Source organism: Varroa jacobsoni, unplaced genomic scaffold, assembly GCF_002532875.2.
Source record: "Varroa jacobsoni isolate VJ856 unplaced genomic scaffold, vjacob_1.0 scaffold_815, whole genome shotgun sequence".
NCBI lineage: Eukaryota > Metazoa > Arthropoda > Arachnida > Mesostigmata > Varroidae > Varroa > Varroa jacobsoni.
In genome coordinates this window covers 220,947-240,951 of record NW_019213717.1, presented here as the reverse complement: position 1 = coordinate 240,951, position 20,005 = coordinate 220,947, and the positions used below count along the sequence as shown (strand labels likewise).

Genomic DNA, 20,005 nt, shown 5'->3' with positions numbered 1-20,005 from the left:
AGGAAACCCTAATTTAGTCTTTATCGAAAATTGATCAATATATCTTTTTTCGAAATTAAGTTGAAGGTCATCAAGGCTTAATCGATTTAACATTAGCATAACACCAAAAGTATGCATGTTGCACCTAATGCAACACTTAGAAATCAGGAGGTCATCAAAAGAGGTGTTTTCAAAACCTTTCGAAATTCTGACGAGTATATATCAAAGACGGGCAAATTGTTATGAAAAGCATAGCTACATTGGAAGATCGAACGGCACAATCTACTCAGAAAGGAGCCGTTTGTTTAAATTAAAGACATTTAATTTACCTAGGAAATGAATACTGATTGTTCTTGTTGTCATATATTGGAATCGGGCCGTTACTGCATCTAATGAAGCATTACAGCCTGCTATTGTTCGTTGAACTGCCATCGCAAACAATGTTCTATGACTAAGACAATATCAATTGTCATTTGTAGTCTTTTTGTTGCATTGCTAATGTGCCACAAGGACTTGTATTCAAATACGCTGTCGTCAAATCACCAGGGAAATGTCTTTTTGGCGTTGCCATCGATGTAAAGTTCGTGGCTGCTTTATTCAGACGTGTTGCTAATTTAGTTCTTATTATTGCTATTACCTTTTATATGTGCAATACTGAACACATGATCAATACGTGGTCGCCAGCGTGCGTTCCACAACATCCAATAGCATAGTTGCGTGTTCAACTGATATAATAGGTAGATGTGTTGGCTGCTATGATCGTTTTAGTCCAACGGGCACAACGAGCACGCCCTTTTCTCCTTTTTTTCTAACTAGGGACTTCTTGATCTTTTACGCGGGCCGGCTGTCAGTACGATGGGTTCCCGTTAGAGGTGTAGACGCTAGGAGCTAGCTACCAACTGGCAGGTTGAGCCCTAAAGTCCCTCCGGTGGCTGATCCTTTCAAGTCAGCCGTCGGAAATCCAAAGGGAAAGAGGACGGACCAAAATAGGAGAAGTCCTGTCAGGACCCTGGAGAGAAAGAAGACGAGGAGGAGTGCAAGTCAGACATCAGGAAGCCTGATACAGCCCTACGCCAGACTTATGTAGACAGACATATCAAAATAAAAGCACAAGGAACAGCTAAACAGATGATAAGGGGCAAGATCATCAGACCAGAATACAGTTCAAAGCCTACGATCCTTCTATTCAGATTAGGTGTTCAACAGTTCTTTTCCCATTCTCGCATCCTCTTTTTTATGAAAAATTAATTGGTAAATTGTTGTACGGTATTTTGTTCTGGTTATAACTTTTCCGACATGGCGAAACGCATTTGTTCACGGTCTATATAGTTTTATATAATGGTTTCAGATAAAAATTTTCATAAATCATGTTTTCGAAATAATTAACAGAACTGACTGAGCATACAGTTTATCTCCTAATCCGCATCCTAAATAATGAGAAAATATGCATTTTAGTTCATTGGTCATTTTGCAATTCATTATATTATTATTATGTATTAATTCTTTTGGCCCATAACTGTAGAATGTTTTAAAACACTCCAAGGCACTGACACGTTTGCAGATTTTGTAAAGTTCAGGTCAAAAAAAAATAATACGGGTTATTCCTCTACACATTACAGACAGATAATTACTGGTTTTTTTTGTGGCATAGTCATATGAATAACAGGAACTTGTTCCCTTGACTTCTCCGAACTTGTTTGGGTTATCTACTAATTGGGGACGCCTTGTACATTGGAAGTTGTTGATATAACTGAATTGTTTATATATTGCAGAGTTTACAGAAAAGACGTTATGCATCTGAGCCAGTGCAACGGTTATTGCTCAAGTGAAGAATGCCCAAGGGGTATTTTTGCTTTTACTTCAGCGCACCGACAGTTCTCTATCACCCTGTTTTTTGACAAGGCAACATTTAGTGCTCGTTGTAAATGCGTTTGAATTGCGTTACAGAGATTGAGCCGGTTATGATGCTGATGACAGTGACCGTCGTGGCAGTACTGAGCTCGCAGAGCATATCTAATATGAACGGTGGGCGACAACAGCAATCTTCAGCCATAGGGCCACACAAGCGTGGCAAAGCTCATCGAAAGAGCGGGAGAATCGCAATGAAGTCTGGCCATGCGCACTGACTCTCTAAAGTCTCAGTGAAGGTTAGCAGAATAATGTGGAGTATCTCGAAAAGACTGTAAGGACAGACTAGGCCTCTCTTGTGAAGACATATTTCTCCTTTCTTCTTTTTTTTTTTGTCGACCAGTGGCTTGGCCCAAGGAAGCGATCGGTTCTGGGAGGCCGAATCGAAAAGGAGGAAATGACCATGCACTTCGCTTAGCAGATGCCGCTGGAGCAAGGGATAAGAGAAGGCGGAAGATGCTGTAAACTATTCGATGCAACTCATGAATGCAGTCGTCCGTACTAATGGGAATCAGTCACCTATACTGAGAACTGAGTACCGAGACCAATTCGTTCTATGGGCCTGTCACCGCATGTGCCGGATACTGTCAGCGGCGGATTGAAGAAAAATGTCGGGTGTGTCGAAACACTTTTTGTTCGATCAGGCTTTGCTTATGATTGATGAGCTTAAGTATCTCCTAGTGGATATTAAAATATAACATAAGGAGCACACGGTTAATGGGTAGTCCTGCTGCTCCCTATGGTCTTTTTCGCAAAGTTCTTAGACTAATACATCATATATTGAGTGACTTAGGTAGACAAAAGGCTGATGACGGAATTGCTTACACGTAAACGTCTCTTGCAAATAATTAAGCGTAAAAACGACTTCTGTCTTAAACGCGGTAAGTTAGTACCTTAAAATAAAACTTATTCTAATGAGACAGAGTACCGCATGAAATAAAGTGAGCATATCAACTTATCTTTTTGGGGAAACTTGGGAGATATGGACAACCTTATTCAAGTAGTAAGCGTTCATACTAACCTCACTATTACTTCAACCTCGAAGTTAAATATCGAATATGCCTTTGGCTTAATTACGTGGACATTTATAGTAATTAGCAACCAAGAAATAATCGTTTCAAACGCTACAGCATTTTACGCCACATAACTGACCCCTCTTCTGTCACCTGCCTTGTTTTAATCCGTATAGTTTATTTGGACACGAAATGATATTTGTAAGAATTGTTAGTATATTTGAATAGAAATATATAAATATACCTTAAACGATGAACTCATATACTGGAATCACAAACTGCTGAGTAGTTCCTGCTGAGTCTATGCAGCTCCACGCGAAACAGTTCCCGATCTATCTCCTTTCCCTTAGTCCCACTCATCTATAACCAGAATTCGCGTTTTAGTAGCGTAATATATGGCGTATGTATGCCTATGAGCTGTTTCTGAAGTTGACAAAACGTACTCACTTAACACTGTGTGTCCGCCTCGTGCTTTTCGCTCGGCTCTTCTATCACCAGTCAATATGGACGGTTAACTTCCCAACTTTATCAGCCAATGGTGACCCCTTCTGAGCCTTTGCGGAAACCCTGATTGGCCCTAACATCCCTCCACCATTTTTAATAAAATTTTATGCCGCTGTCGTCGTATTCAGCACGAGCGAGTCTCAGTGAAAGAGACAGCGACCAAACCAATGTACACGTTGTTCGGCCCATGGACGGGCTCAAGTAACTGTTTAAACGAAAGCTTCTGATAGGAAAAAAATTCACTATCTCAGACAATTCGACTACACTGCGTAGACGCTACCTTGCCGGATTACGCCTACCATCTTCGCAAAATACGCTGTATGGAATAACCCGAAAACAAACGTAAAAGCTCGTTTAACCAGCGAATATACTTCGATTACTAGTAGTGAAAAAGTACGCTGCTATCTATTTTGATATCTAATAGATTCTCTAAAGAGGTAAAATGCTTTCCGAGAGGTTAACATTTGTTCAAGAGGGGTGCATCAGTTATTAATAGTTCACAATAGGTGAATATCAACCGGCTGTTAGCCGACATTTTAGCAACGTCCTGCTCTTTTCCTTGTAACAATTTTGATCAGAGCTAAACTGATCCTTCCAGGCAAACTAAGTGACGCTTCACTGAACCCTACTTCACCAAACCGTGAAAACAGGCTGTTTGCATGATGTTCTTTTCGTTCGGATCTATCATGATGCGTGTCATTCCTCATTTGGCTGTTGACCTATCTCAAATGAACGTCACGGACTCAAATGAGTAAGCTCAACGGTGTTCTTCGGCCTACGGATGTCTCGATTACTTCTGCTAACTTTAAAACGTTTGATATAAACAAAAAAATCAAAGCTGTTATAACAAGTAACTGTAAAAGTTTATTAGATTAATTCTCTCTAGCTGTATATCAGCGCGCAGTTTTGGTGTTTTATCTTCACGCCCCTCCTTGCCTCGGAAAAGAACGGCGACGAACGCGGTTCATTGGCTACCATAGTCAATTATGCGAGCAGCTTTTTTATGAAACGACTCGCAGTAAGTAAGCCATCCAGAAGGCCTGTTACATTCAGCGACATAGTGCAATATCCCTATACTTCAGGCTTTACCCAAAGTTAGGGTCTATGCCGCACTGCACCACATTCAAGCATTGTTCTTTTCTAGCAGTGCGAACTGATGTGGCTTCATAAACTCTTGCAACTGGTTACGTAGATATGGGAAATGATCCTTTACGCGTATGTCCGGCAGAATCGGTGGCGTGAACCATAGCGTGAGCCCAGCGTCCAGTGGCTTTGCAGTTATTAAGCATGGCAGAAAAATAGCAATAAACCTCTCCAATTTATGAGATTTGCATAACAAACCCAGGTTGTTTGCAAAAACACATGAACCATATATTAGTGATGCTATCATTTGTATATGCCTTAAGACGTACAATTTATGTTTTATGCAGCCGCAATTTCTGGCACAACATAAAATATCCTGAGACTTGCATTGCCTCGCTCAGTATCATTTCGTTTTATATCGTTGTCTATTATATAGCTACAGCCTATGGTTTTAACACCCGCCATATATACGATTTACCGCGTTTATTTCATGTAGATCGGGCGAAAGCAGCCACTTATAATCCGTGCCTTCGCCCAGCAGAAGCGTCTGTTCAAAGGCTAAGTTGCCCGATTAGTCATCAGGATAGCAAAGTTGAATTCCAATCGGGTAGTATCAGTAACCCAACACAGTGGGGCGAAAACAAGGTTCTTTATTCTTTGAGTACGTTTTACGCTTTGGAGCGTTTCCCATTTCCGGTGAACATAGGGCAGTTTGCTCACGGCTTTTCCTTGTCTGTCCTTAAGAAGAAGAAGAAAAACGGCTTCCCATGCCTAGCTGATTTTCCACCCGAAACGAGCCCGAGGTCCTTCCCTTCCTAATGAATGCTCGCAATCTGCAATGTCTCCGTAGGTGGTCTCACTCTTATCTGGCCTTCTTTCGTAGTCCTTTCAGAAGTCCTACAAGCTTCATCCGCTTTCAGTCCCGCTTTATAATCACCATGCAAATCACTCTAACCATCTTAATGGTGAGGTGTTCGGACGCTCGGGCGAGTCACTTTGCTGACACCTTGAATCATCGATTCCAAGTAATCCTTGAGCTATCCTTCGCGATTCTTCCAGGTGGCTTCCAGGACTTTACTATGCTCAACTGATTACAGTGAATGCAAATGTGGTCGGTACTGCGCGGCTCGTAAGGACCGTACAGAGATAGGTACAAATAAGCAGGCTATGAATGTTTATTATGGCATTTATACCTATTTATTTTTTTATTACATTGTATTATATGCATTTATATCTAAACAATTTCATTGTTTAGGATGACATACTGCTGGTTTTAAGGGGGGTTGCTAGTTGTCTATTAATCTTATATAGTTGTATTTCACACAAACTAAAACTCATAAAGACTATATATTATTTTACATAACTTCGGCTATCCGGAGAGAGCCATGCACAAAGCAAAAACAGTCGCGACCAGTTGGTACAGTTGCGAAGCTTCATTTTCCGTCCATCAGCGAAACTCTGAGTTCATAGATGAACAGGTTACGACTGATAAAAATAGGAGTATCAGAGTCGCAAAGAGATGCGCATATGTGCTCTGTCTTCTTATACATACAGGTTCTAGGAGGAAAGGCCCTTAATGGGGTAAAAAAGACAACAATGGTCTTGTCTCTTGCAGCAGGCTGTACTGATACCATTTCTATACCTTCGAGTCAATCGAACGACATCCGCTGCGTGCCGTCAGTCATATATCTGCGTGTGCGGCTTCGGAGAATACGCAGAGACAACTAAAGGCAACTCTGTGGATGATGTATACAGAACCCCCTGCAGTATTAAGAATACGCACCCACACACAACATAGTCGAGTATGGACCCTCACTTTTCACCCTGCCTTTATGCCCAGCATGAAACGGCCTCAAGCTAACAGCACATAATATGCCTGATCAGCAGTTAGACGCGCCCATTCCATTAGTCAAGCACCCCACAATAAAGAACTTGGTAATAACACGGCAACAGGCCTCGCCCCCGTCGTTTGTTTCTCCTTTGCACTCCTTTTCTCTCGCTCTTTGTCGATCTTCTGCAAGATCTCGACCCATACAGTGCATATGTATATCAGTCTAGACATGTAATAGGTTTCGGGACATGACTGCTGCTTAGCCATTCGATAGCTGGTCGACATTGCCCATAGCATCGCCTGTCTCTCGGATGCAAGCGACCAGCGTCTAGATCCAAAAGAATTTATCCGAACGCATCGTGAGCACCACATGAGCCACCTTATATAAGCGCGTAACGTGCAGCAATAAGTACAGAGAGGCACCAACAGACACATGCACCACACTCTCAAATGTATACGCCGCGCATAGGAGCATACTGCTTGGACAGAAAGTCTAGCGGAAAACGCTGTCGCTAGAACTACGCGGAGTTGTAGCAATTGGTAAGCTGCAATCTTGAGACAGAAGCCGGGGTTACGTCTATTCGATTAGCTTGAAGCCTTCAGCGGCTCTCATGAGCCGAATTACTAGATTCCCGAGTTCTTCAAGCTCTCGTTTCGGCCTGTGGCAGCCACATCGCTGTCGGATTCAACTTATCGAACTAGCTAGTCTCTATACGTGTGCTTAAATAGGACTGACCGAGTGAGTGCATAATATGCACGAAACACTTTTCTTTGGTAACCGAATGGTGAAGGGGTGTGGGACTGTTGCTGTGGCTGCAACTTATCATGCCCCTTTGAAGCCAACGACCGGCAATACATATCGGCAATTAAATGTCTATGACCGGCGCCCAAGCACGCTTTTGCCGTTGTCGATAGCTAGGAATGATTACGTATGTTCGATAGACAGTTGTCGACGCAGCCTTTAAATGTACCTGTTGAACATTTACAAGGTAAGCTTCCGACATACAGGTAGTATGGTTACGTCTGTTCAGCTTCTTTTGTTTCACTCCAGTGTGATTTCCAGTGTATGTTTTCAATGAAAGCCCTCATAAAGAAAAAGCAAAGAATTTTACTAGAGTAGCGCGTATGCGAAGGATCCATGCATTACAACACTGTTACACATATAATTCTAATAAATGATATTCACGAGCTGGTGCTAATGGGATGCTCGAAGCCTGCGTCCGCCTTTAATTGGTTTCAGATATTTTTGATGGCAGAAGGTGTGTATGCGTTCATGCATGGGGTGATCAGACTGTGGATGCGTCGGACTTGACACTTCGGTAGTTTCTATGAATTGACTGAGTCACCGCCACACGGTACGAATTATCAGCTTTGCTTTTTGACTTGTAAAGGAATCCTCCACACCAAGAAATGGCTTGACAGCGTATATCTTAGAGTATATATTAAATTCTTTACTTTATATCGGAATCGGGCTTAGATATCTAATTTACTCGATTGTTCTACTGAGACGAAAAGCGGTGCAGAAATAAGGAGAGTTTTTAGCATTGTAATGCTGCCGAAGCTGTAGTTCCAAAATGCTATAATTAGAATCTATCTGATTTGATCCTGTTGTTACGGCCTTGGGTTTGTGCGAAACGTTCGCAATATGTTCACCCGCTATATATATATATATATATATATGAGCAGCACAACCTAACTTCTGTCCCGTCAATTGGCTAGGCATGTTCGATTCGTAACAATCGTGCCTCTGCATACGATACGCTTATCTATTTCATGAATGCTTAACTCAACAGTTTGCCCTACTCAGCATGATCTACTCTTGGCATGTCATCGATTTTATTTAATAAGTAAGTTGAAGCAGTTGTCCACTAGTTCGCTCTACTTCCTGTTTAGCTTCTTACCCTCGTGCCGTCCTGTTTGCCGTTCTCGTAACTATGCAAATTCTTTTGCCGTCGTCGTCGTCGTTTGCCACGATTTTCTCTGCTCGTCGAATCTTTTTTAAGACATTCAGAGTCTCGTGAGATGAGCCGTTCCGTAAAACTCCGCTCGGAGAAAGACGTACCTCCAAGTATCCGCGCCGTGTCTGCTTCAGCCATCGCCGTCATTGCCACTTTCCATCCACGCAGGTCTTTCAGTTGGTAAGTTGGACAGCCAGCTGCCTGCTCGTTTGTCCATGTACTTGCTTAACCGAGATCAAGTACGTGTGCGCAACTTTAGACAGTCTCTAAGGGAATATTGTATCGACTGAGACAAACACCCAATTCCTCCTTCACGGCTTTACGACACACGAAGTTGTCGTGCATCCTCTTTGAGAATATTTAAAGCCATTCTGTACCACCTACAACCCTAATACCCACCAAGAGGAGATCAGAAAGCAGCGGTTGTTCTCTCGGCTCCGGACCGCTTTCGCATACTACGCCTCCGTACTACTTTCTGTCGGACCTGAGTGCAGTTCAGACAGTGGCTAGTATCCTGGAATAAGGCAAACTTTTCCGCGCTAGAAATGGTAACTCAATGAAGAATTCTGTACATCTTGTCCTGTTGAGCTGGAAACCGAGGCAACAACAATCGAAACTTTTTTCGAAGACCTAATTTCTAGGGCTGCTTCTTCAGTTAAAGAAAAAAGTGTAAGGTTATAATATGTTATGTAAATAGACAAATAAGTATATATACAGGGTGAGGCATTTAAATACGACCTTGTCTTATGGATCGTTTCTTAAAACTGTATCTAAACAAAAAAAAAAAAAGTACTTATCTGTTGCACATACTGGAGGTATCGTTTGCTACGGTCATGTTTGTTCGGTATAACCACGATCTATTGCCATTCCAGCTGAAATTCGGGACTTAACCGACTAACTAACCATTTTCAAAATCTTCCTTCTTTAATTAGAAAACGAGCGTTTTATTAGCAGTTATACGTGAACTAGTGCTGGTAGGTGTTAGCTTGTCAAAGCGTGGCTTATACGCCACATACAAAACATTGGTGATTCCAAGCCGAAAATAACCGAAATGTTAAGATTAAAAACGGCAAATGAATATATGAAAGGTAGAAAAAACGCAAAAAGCTCGAAGAACTAGTTTAATTTTACATTCACTTTGAAACGATACAATTAACAATAAATACTGTTTTTTAAAATGGCCCTTAATCGCTATATAGTAGACACAAATGTATTAAAGATGGCTTTTAGAATCATTTTGATGTATTCTCGAACCATGAAAAGATTGACTCTATCGAAGATCTTTCAGTTTGCGCCTAAAAATTGTGCTCAAATTTCTTCCAAAGGTTGCATGAAAATTGAACTAAATGTAGGCCATTGATTTTAAACAAAAAAAAACTTATAATTTCGGTGAAAGCTCGTCCCGCATAAGTACATTAGGTAACAGCTAATCGTCGCTTCAATTCCGTAAGTGGCGCATTACTTTTCGTCATGGTGAGTTTGTTGTTTTATTCTAAACATTTGATATCAAAAATAACGGGCGAGAACATGCCAGTTATGACAAACAGCTTACCAAAGTTTTATCTGAAGATCAAAGCAATGACGGTCCTAGGCAACTTCGTCGTGATTTGCAACATAATTTTCGTATGATGACGCAGCCTTCATTCTAAAATACGCATTCATGGTGTTGATCAAGCTTCGTTAGAGGTCGTACGCGTCTATGTACATATATTCTATTATCAAGTACAATTTCTTTCCTCTGTCGCCTCTTTATCGCCAACAGACTACATATATATAATCTCCCTCTTGACAAACCCTTTGTTTTCACGCTTCGGGCTTTACTGAGCTAAGTATGCGCACGTATGCTTAGGCTTAAGTAACAACAGCACTAGCAGTAAGGGAGGGCTGGTGCCAATGATTAACGGCCAGCCGGATCGCAAGCAGTCTTCCGTCTTTCGCGATAGCGACGTTCGGTTCCTTGAGAATTTCCTGCCTGTTTGCTTCCCACCTCGTCGTATGGTCGCCCAAGTGCTGACTGCAGCCTGAACTTGTCGCTCCACGTGTATACAAAGGAAACACGCCGGTACATGGCGTGGACTGTGGGAAGAGGCACACATGACTATGTTGCGACTCCAACTCGGCTTCGGTAAGGAAAACGGCAGAGGCAGCAGCAAAGGACGGTAGTGAGAACAGTCAATCCTGAGTAAGCCAGTCAGCCAGCTAAATTCTGTGTAGTACATTTTTGTTTTTTTTTGCTTCGAAACGCCACTAATGCCGCCGCCCGCTGTCTTCCGCATTCCCTCTTTTCGCATCGCTCTCTCGGCGTTACCATTCTTATTTTTTATCTTCTCTTCCCTCTTTGCCTTCCCCTCAACTTCGCTGATGGTCGGTCAGAAGAGGAAACGGCCGCCAAGGCGCATCTCTCCTACGGTGTTGTTTGCCTCAATTCGTCCTTCGTTCCCCAAATCCAAAACGTTTCCGTCTACCTCCGTCCCCCACTCGAACACCGGCCCTTCTTCTGGTCGACTACTTTGGATTGTGAGGTCGTTTCTGACGCCGGCGCCGTTGTTCTATCCTGTGACTGTGATTAATACTTTTCGCTAAACTCCTTCATTAATTTTCATAATGATTTTAATAATAGTCGCGAGATCCATCCCGAAGTGACAGGGGTACTGAACTTTGGGTGCTACTCGGCCGTGCTCTATGGGACAGTCGCAAAAACGTCTTCGAACGCATGAACACAAAGGGCTGCTAAACGAAGCTAAATGAGAGCGTGAGAACATGATTTTGGTCGAGCTTGCTGCTCATTTCCTTCCGTCGATGAGAATTTTGATGATGCTTCTTCAAGAGCCTTACATTCACGCAGGGCTCAGAGAAATGGCTTTTCCGATTTTCTCTGATAAAACAAAAAAGCTCAGACAGATATCCTTTTATAATGACATCGACAAACGCCCAGTGAGCACACAGTAGGTAAAAAAAGAAACATTGAAAAGACTTGTGCTCTACTATTCGAGTGTGTTTAATGCATCATTTCGCCTTGGTAGGGCATCCATACAAGGAACCTTGATTTCACCTATTGGCCAAATGTAGCAGACTTCTATCGCTTAACTCTGTAATAGCAAGCAGAGTCGATACGAAAAAAATACACCGAAATCGACTATTTTAATGGAATGTTCGGGAGAAACGTTTTCTTTCTCACACTGGAATTTTCCCAATTCCGGATCCTTAAACACTGAAATCGATTATCCGAATAATTTCGAAATTCACGCTACGGCTATCCGTATTCATATCGCACTTTTTACAATATATACCTGTGTGTAATTAAAGAGGGATTCGCTAATGAACAAAACGCTTTTCTCTAATGAACACGTCCTGCAGGCTTGTTCTAAGCAATAAACACGTTTTTATATTCGCAAAGCGTCCGCATACATTACTCGACGGTATCGGATGGGACAAAAAGTAAAAATAGCTACATACATCGACTGATTCTGGACTCTAAATCTTGTATGAAATGGGCGTCCATAAAGATTTGCTCAGAGGAAAAATCCTACAAAAGAAAAACGCCCTCAAATCGAAACGTTTGAGTGCGCTTGAAGGGAGGAGCACCTCGAAGACAAGAAGCACCGCTTCAGTTCCTAAAATGTTTTTGCTCTGTCACTTTCGGTGTTTCTCTTTTTGGCAGTTTTTTCGGCTTTCTTTTGCTCGTCTCACTCGTTTGCCAGCAGCCCTCCATTCCTCTCCAATCATCTTTTGCTCCTGCTCTGACTCTCCATTGCTGCTTTGCCTCGCCTTATTGATCGGTAGCAACGCTGGTACTAGTGCATCCCCTCGCTTATTCCCTTCTAAGTTTTCGTTTCCTTTTCGCGTCCGCTCGCGGCTGGGCTAGCCGAAACTGTTTCTGCCACTCGTTGAGTTAAGCTGCAGAAGAGCCGCCGCGCCCGTTCCCCTTGCCGACGCAGATACGCCGTCTGGCAGATCTTTTTCTATAAGCGAAACGGCAAGCTGAAGAAGAGGCACTCATATGTCTTTACAAAAATACCGAAAGTCCATATCTTATCCAAGTGACTTCGACTGTTGCCACCTCTTTTGCTTGTGAACCCCACCCTAAATCCGTCATGTAACCCTTGGCCAGAATTACCCTCCCACCGATTCTCTATCGCTTCCTTCTCGTTAAAACTGGACGGGCCGACAGCATCTCTACCCCAATCGAGCCTGCGTTGCTACTCGCACTGCGCTACTCCATTTATGAGATAGAATCGGCACTGCCCGGTTTCGATCTAGTTCAAAACCCAGAGCCCCGTTTGGCCAACTATTGCCTCCGCGCCATCATAATCATCACTAGTGAGCGTCATCTCCACTCGACCGAACGAACGGAGTGCTGTTACGCTGCTGTTACTGCCGCCTCCGCCGTCAAACTGGCTTGCCATTGTTGCAGCAAGCCTGCTCAGAGTAGGCGCATGCTGGTAGTCATAGCGGTAGCAGCAGAACAAACGATCAAGGGAAGGCACTAGCAATTCCTACTTTCTCACCATCTTCCGTCTTCTCCTACGGTGTTTTTTTTCCTTTTCGTTCTTCTTCTATGTACTACCAGTGCTGATCTATTTCGTTCGTCTTCCCTCTCCATTGGTCCCCGCCGTCCACACTCTGACCATGCCGACCTGATACTTGTCGGCTTGTCTCCGACCAACCGTCTACCACTTCGCTGGTTGCTACTGCTATAGCTGCTTCAAACATGCTCACTTGTATGATAATCGCATTTGCAGGGTTGCTACTGCTTCCTCTGATGACCACGCTATGGTGAAGGATGGATCTGAACGCCCAAAGACCGTACGATGAAGGGACTCACTCTCCTTCACTGGCGTAGTCTCTTCATCCCTAGACGCCTTCCTGCGTACCTCAAAGCCTTCGAAGCAGCTCGTGTAGGGAAACCGCATTCCGAGGGAAGAAAAGCTGTTCTCAACGGAGCATGATGGTTTATGAATATTTGTGTGTACAGAACGTCAAGAAAAGATGCATCATAGGAGATTTCTTTCGTTTAACGTCATTGAATAGACTTGGATCCACTCACTACGCCTCAATAAATTCTTGCAATATCTCTGCGAACTAGTATTTTCTTGATTGAGACGAAATATGCCCAATAATAAAATAAATGTTTACACTGGTAGGCGCTTTCACCAGTGGTACTTCCTATATGTATGCCATGGCCGGGCACTAGTCTGTCTAACCCTTTCCTTGTAGCGGAAATCTCATTCCCCTTCCCAAAAAACAAAGTGCCTACGAAAACACGCATAAATCTTAGCTATATGTATAATATATCCAGTAAAATCCAACAAAGAGCTTTTGATACGCTAACCGTTGCTAAAAGATTTTTGTCGCGCACAATCCTTAATGAGTGACTAAGGCCTTTTAAGAGTGCGGATGGCTTACTCAAAGTAGTTACTTGAACTAAATGTTCCCGTCACAAGCTCACCCTTGAGAATCCAATTAACTTTTCCTTTAACCTTTCAATTAACCTTAAGATTAGAAAAGTATCGATACACACATACATATATATATATATATATATATATATATATACATATATATAAATACGTGTGTAGCATTGACATGTCACCTTATTAAAAGTGCTTCCGAAACGAGAAGTCTCCCGTGACATTCATATTTGTGGGTTATCAGTCATCCGCTTGCGAACTTTGGTTTCCCGAACATTGCTTCCAAAAAGGAAGATATCAATGACCGGGCTTGTCACTGAAGTCAAGCCATCACACGTCTACATTCAGATATTACTGTCGCACACGATTCTTCCCTTTAGGGTTATAATAGTCACAAGTCTGCTACAATGGCAGTCCTCTTTTCTGCACAGTGGTTTTCGCTCTCCCCCTTTCTCTCTCCCGCACGTTCTCATTCTTTCTACGTCTCTCGAAAAAGTGCTGGTACTATCTCCCCGGATCTGTGAAGAGCAGGAACTATTGAAAGGCTTACTCGCTCTACTTCCATCTTTCGGATCTACACGCACACATATACAGACCTTCATTCATGTCAGCGGCAAACACCTACAGTGTAACAGAGTAGAGTCGATCATACTGTACGCAAATAGAGTAGCAAAGAAGCGAACGAAAAGAAGCGTTCGGTCCTACAACGGTTCATCAACAATAATAGTTAGTTGCTAGTTTGTCAGTAGTACCTAATACATAAGTTTCACTTGGGTCAAGGAACTTTCGACGTTATCAATGCTTAGAAAAGCTACTAGGCGCAGGGATGAGGGGTTAAAAGGGAAAAGTGCAGCTACGAGTGGTAGTTTGCTTACCGCCCAAAGAAACATACACTTCTAGCATTGCGCTGCCCTTCACCCCATCTCTTTTTGGCTACTCTGTGTGATCGAAGAAACAACGAAGCCCGACATCCTTCAAGTGACAAACTATTAAGCTATTACACAGTACTAGTTATTGATTATTGTTCATATCGTCGCGAATACGAGAGAGTCTTTTTTTGTTCCTGTCCCCGATATAGTGGGTTTCAGCCTCCAACATCGTTTAGCGATAGAACAGAAGAAAGCTAACATTATTGAATAGGACAGAGGTTACGGTTACGGGCTTCTATTTATTTTAAGTATGGCTGGCTACTAACTATTTTGTCTATATGGACATATACGTCTTATATCCTGCAAGAGATTGATAAAAGTGATATTACAAAGCTAGCTCTTTGTTAGTTTTTTTAATTGACCCTTGTGACATCGCATATATATATATATGTATGTAGTCTGGTTACTCAGAATGACCAGAATTTATGCTTAACGCAGACTTGTGATATTATTCTTTCGGCATTGATCGTGCGTAGTTAGTTCAGTGCCGCGCGAAACGATTACTGCGGTACAGAAGTGGCAATAGATGACCACGTTTCTTGTATTGCCCATGTGGAATAGTTATAAGGTCGTGCCATCGGTCTTTTCGGGTTGTACGGTTGCTACGTTCCAAAATGCATCCCACAAGGAACGGTAGCACCTCGTAAGTACCAGCAGAAGCAACAGCACCCGCTGCCGGACAGAGTCGCAGAATGGCAGCGGTACTAGTATCTATGTTTTTTTAAGAAATTTAGCTAGAATCGGCGGCTAGCTAGCTAGCGAAACGCTTACGAAGTTACAGCTGGCCTTCGTGAAAACAGCTGGAACCTTTATTTCTGTGAGAATGATTCGTCCGCAGATGACTCACTGGCTCTGATGCCGTCCCCGTCGTCATCATCTTTAAACCAAACCCAGCAGCAACAGCAGCGGCAGCGATTGATAGACGGCACCTCAGAGAGTGAACAGGCGAAGGGAAGGTGGGCATCGGTGGTTATACTCAAATGGGGACCGCTTGATTTTACAGCAGCCTTTTATTCTGTAACAGCGATAGCAGATCGAGTCTTGTAATTTAAAAGGGTCCACAGCAGGAACTGACAATGTGGAGTGGGTGGGCTGGGGTAGTCGCGGCTGCGAACAGAGAGAAGGCAAACATTCAGCTTGTGTCAACATAGATGGATTTAATATAAGTTCATGGCCACCAACTGGGAGAAAGCTGAATGGTAGACTTTGGAAAAACATAACATACTTTTTCTGTAGAGTCAATCCTAGCAATTTTGAGTATTCGCTGGGCTGTTCCGTGTGAACGTCGCCGATTAAACACGCACTCACTCCGAGATGAACCAGCTGGCAAATGTGCACCTCCGTTGTCGGTCTACCTGAAATCTACCATTTTTGTGTATTCTTATGTGTATAAATACTAGTATATGTATTATTAAAAGCACACATGATGCAACAAGAATCATTTGCATTAATTAATACTCGATTATACTGACTTTTACTAGCGGTCTCTGCAGGCCTTTAGCAGGCATACATGAGCATTTATTTATTTATCACGTTATTTGTAAAGAGAAAACTTCAACGTAGGAACTTGGACGCTGCAGTTCAAGCTTGCGCTGTCTTGAAAACGCCGTACAGTTGCCATACCTGGTACGTTAATCAAGTACATGACCAAGACTAACTTATCATAGTGACAACTGTGATAATAGTTTAAACGCCCTCAAGATAACCGAGCGTAGACATACTATTGTAATAATTCTACAAAATTGGAAATATGAATCTTTTTTTTTTTATCGGTTTTGTTAGATCTGGAATACAGTAGCTGACGTAACCGTTGTGGGTTCAGCTAAGGTACTAATTTAAGCAGAAAAGCCGTTTGTTCAAATTGATATCTTAACTGTGTGAAATATTTACCCTTCGAATTAGCAGATAGATAGGAATGAAAATTGTTTTTAAATTTCAAATGTTATGGCTTTTTTGCGGATAAGTAGGTCCTTGCAGATGTCTATTTGTGTCATACTTACAGGCCTTTTCAAAGTTAAAGGCATTTATATCAACACAATTCTATTGGATTTACCGGCGCTGAGGTGAATCTGATGAGTAGTCACCTATGCATTCGGCCATAACGATTCCGCTATACAGAACACTCTTGAATTCAGAACTTCGTTCAATTACTTCTATGTCTATCTGCTCTGCCCTGTTGATCCTAATCCTATTAATATTGCCCGATTGAACACGTCGTCCTGGGATCATTTTGGGAGCAGACATTAAACAGAGCTTAATAAAGAACGTCGTTGTATTGTCACAATTTACTATATGTATCTCCTACAATTCCTCTTTCAGGTCTTGTCAGCTGTAGTCCTTAACCTAATCAATGGGCGGAAGTTTGCATACAGTCAATCCAGCACTAGGTACTGCTAATTCAATAGCTACTTAGTATGCGAACGACCCCATGCCGGCTATAGGGCAGAAATTATCCTGTTGTTTCTATTTATTTCAAAATGGTACTTTTTTTTACACGAGATTAGTGTATATGTTTGCAAAGGTGTACGCTATATTTGCAGTCGAACAGAAAATCATCTTATTCCAGAGGCTTAGCACAGCAGAGCGTGTTGCACTTTCAGCTATCGACACCTCACTCGTTCATGAAGCTCGGCTGAATTTCGGCAATGTTCGCCATTTCTGCGTAAACACTCGCAAAGATTAGCCTCAGGGAAATCTCAAAACATGAAATGCTTCTTTTTTTATAGCAACATCGAATGAAAACGTTCACATGGCTACGAAGTGCTCGCCCACCTCCCTATAAGAACATCCAGCCGCAGAGCGTACAAACACGGTTCGCATCGGCGTTAACACTTCAGAGACCCTTTAGCGGGCAGCAGCAAAACTCTTCGCGCTAAAACGTATCAATCTATAGATAACATGGTATATCGAGTATCAGACACTCGTTGTGGAACAACTTATTTTAACACCGCAGCATTTTCAACATTTCGTTTTACCCATACGGTGTTGTAGATGGCAACTGCCGATGACAAAAATGGCACTTTATGATATCATATCAACAACGTTTCATCGAATTAATTTTGTACAGAATAACGTTTGCTGTTGAGTGCTCATTTCTCTACCCCACTATTGATATGGCGTTCCTCTATCGACGGCCCTGTTAAAGAAACTAATTCATAGCTTGATTTTTTATTTACAGTCTCTGCTGTCACCTTTGACAAGCTCATTTTACACATAAATAAATCAAGTTGTCTTAATAATACGAAAAAGTTTTCTGGATAATAACAGTTAACGCATACTCTCCGCCCATTCCTTCATCTTTTTTTCATCACTATTTCTTTTAGCGCCAAATATTTGAAAATTTCATACAATGTGTGAAATTATTTGCTAAAAAAACTAGAGCATTTACTTAACAACAGATACAAAATGTAGTTTACTAGACAATGTATTCAGACAAATAGACGCGTATCACCTGATGGCATTCCTCCGCGTAATAGGCTTTCATGGCTAAAGCAATCCGCCTGCGCGGGAATCATCCATTACGATTTACGTAATTGCGTGATCCGTGTGGTAGGTCTAAAATTATTGGAATGTAGTGAGGGAGGAATACGCTCAATGTATTGGGGATCCCCTCCTTGGACCGCCCCTACAAAATATAAGCTGATTGTCTGACTAACAGGTAATTAAACGTTTACCGTGTGGGCACCTACCCAAACTGGGTCAGCTAGCCAGAACGATCGGTAATGCCCTCGTAGGCGTCATTTCGTCTGGATGGGCCACAGTACGGGGAACGCAAGGGGAAGCCTAATTTGTAAATAGCAAATTAATCTCTTTCATTAAACTCGCAGTACAGCTGTTTCTATCGAGGTCAAACTCAATAAAAGTGACTCCTCCTAGTAATTATAAACGTTGAATATAAGTATGGCTCGGCAGACGATCCGAGTCTATAATTTAATAGTAATTTCGATAAAGACTTAGTCCCTTCAAGCAGCATCTGACTGTTTCACGACGTCGCCATATAACAAGGGCTGCATTTTCAGATAGTTCTAAAATGGCTAAAAAACCTGTGACCCCATCTTATGGTATCTTGGCTGATTCTGTCAAAACAGTTTACGAACGAGTTTGCAATATGAAAATTCTTCTGAAATAGCTTCTGAGCATAAGTTAGCTTCCGGCTCAGAGTGCGCAATTATTTGTTCCAGAGAAAGCTGGAAATTGTTTATTATTTCAGTTCAGGCCCTTCCCAATTGCCTGTCTAATCTAACCGGTTCGTTTACATAGTTTGTTGTTCTGCCTCCACATATTCTAACTGACATTTGTCAATGGCGTATCGTTCCCTAAGGCAAAATTCTGCGACAGTCAATATTCGTCAGCCGGAGTCATCATTGCTACACTTCAAGATGCTTTAGTTTGCGATAAAACAACCACACACTTATATAGACAGATACCGCTGAAGCTGTGGAGTTACTTACTCAGCTAGTTGTGATGATCCTGTTGATGCTGACGGCGGCAGCGACGACTTGTTCGCATCGTCAAGCTGAATCTGACAGCCTTAAGTGTCTGTAAAACGAAGAGGCCTATCCGTGTACCTACTTCGGCCTGAGACATTCTGCTGCTGCATCAGACAGATAGATCTAATGTTGACGACAGAATCGTTCAGAAACTGTCACCCTCAAGTTGTTGCTCCAGTATAGACATAATGTCAATGCCAATTTTTACTTACTGCTTTCGAATGCGTGCGTCGTCTGAGTCGCCATCGCATCGATATTAGGTAGCAGCCGTCCAGCTCTACTCTGCGAGGACGGCGGTACGTCAGGTTTGATCCTTCCATTTCCGCTCGCTTATCCGTTTGCTGCTTACTTGCACAATGTAGGCAGTGAACGGCCATACTCGCTTGTTTCCCTGCCGGGTGCTGACCGTTCAAACTATTCCGGGCCATTTTCCTGTTATTGCAACCGTCTTTTCTCCAATGATTGTCACAAGTTGTTCCGTCGTCTTCCCTGTCTTCGCCTTTTGCTTTACCTATTGAATTTTCGTGTAGCAGCATTTTTGACGGCACCTAGCTGCTTCAACACCGTATCCAGCAGAAATGTTCGATGGCAGAAACGCTACTCGATTATAACAAAATGCTCGCAAATACATGTTAAGAGACTAAAGCAAAATAACGTGCGATTTACTCTGGCCTGCGAGGCTGGTCTGCTGGCTGTCCATGGTAAGCATCGTTCTTTTCAAGGGAGGGCCTGTCGTGCGTCGTTTGTGTTACCGCTAATATAGGACTGCTTTGCTGCCAACCAGTTTGAAGCCCTTGATCAAGTAAGGCCAGGTTTGCATGTTCCGGGAAGAAGCAGACCAGTTCAGTTACTATATGACACGCTGCTATTCCTGAAGGAGTTGAAACGAAAGCTTAACT

General features: G+C 42.5%; 1 protein-coding gene and 1 long non-coding RNA gene across 2 annotated transcripts; both read right to left on the bottom strand.

Moving 5' to 3' along the window:
* Nucleotides 1–468: 468 nt before the first annotated feature.
* LOC111264043 (uncharacterized) lies at nucleotides 469–8,764 on the bottom strand. The gene is made up of 4 exons (XM_086969930.1): nucleotides 8,676–8,764; nucleotides 8,220–8,500; nucleotides 3,145–3,260; nucleotides 469–988 (listed from the first exon to the last, which is right to left on the bottom strand). The coding sequence occupies exons 2-3, from the start codon at nucleotides 8,421–8,423 to the stop codon at nucleotides 3,159–3,161; spliced, it is 306 nt and encodes a 101-aa protein (XP_086826056.1). The 5' UTR covers nucleotides 8,424–8,500; nucleotides 8,676–8,764; the 3' UTR covers nucleotides 469–988; nucleotides 3,145–3,158.
* A 6,095-nt stretch (nucleotides 8,765–14,859) lies between these two features.
* Nucleotides 14,860–19,169, bottom strand: LOC147752998 (uncharacterized). The gene is made up of 3 exons (XR_015312536.1): nucleotides 19,068–19,169; nucleotides 15,842–15,978; nucleotides 14,860–15,723 (listed from the first exon to the last, which is right to left on the bottom strand). It is a non-coding gene; the product is annotated as an uncharacterized LOC147752998 (long non-coding RNA).
* Between the last annotated feature and the right edge of the window lie 836 nt (nucleotides 19,170–20,005).

Coding starts and splice junctions, on each gene's coding strand:
- LOC111264043 (XM_086969930.1), bottom strand. CDS start 8,423: ATGACGGCGATGGCTGAAGCAGACACGGCGCGGATACTTGGAGGTACG. Junction 3,261..8,219: donor GCAAACAGGACGGCACGAGG/GTAAGAAGCTAA, acceptor TTCTGGTTATAG/ATGAGTGGGACTAAGGGAAA.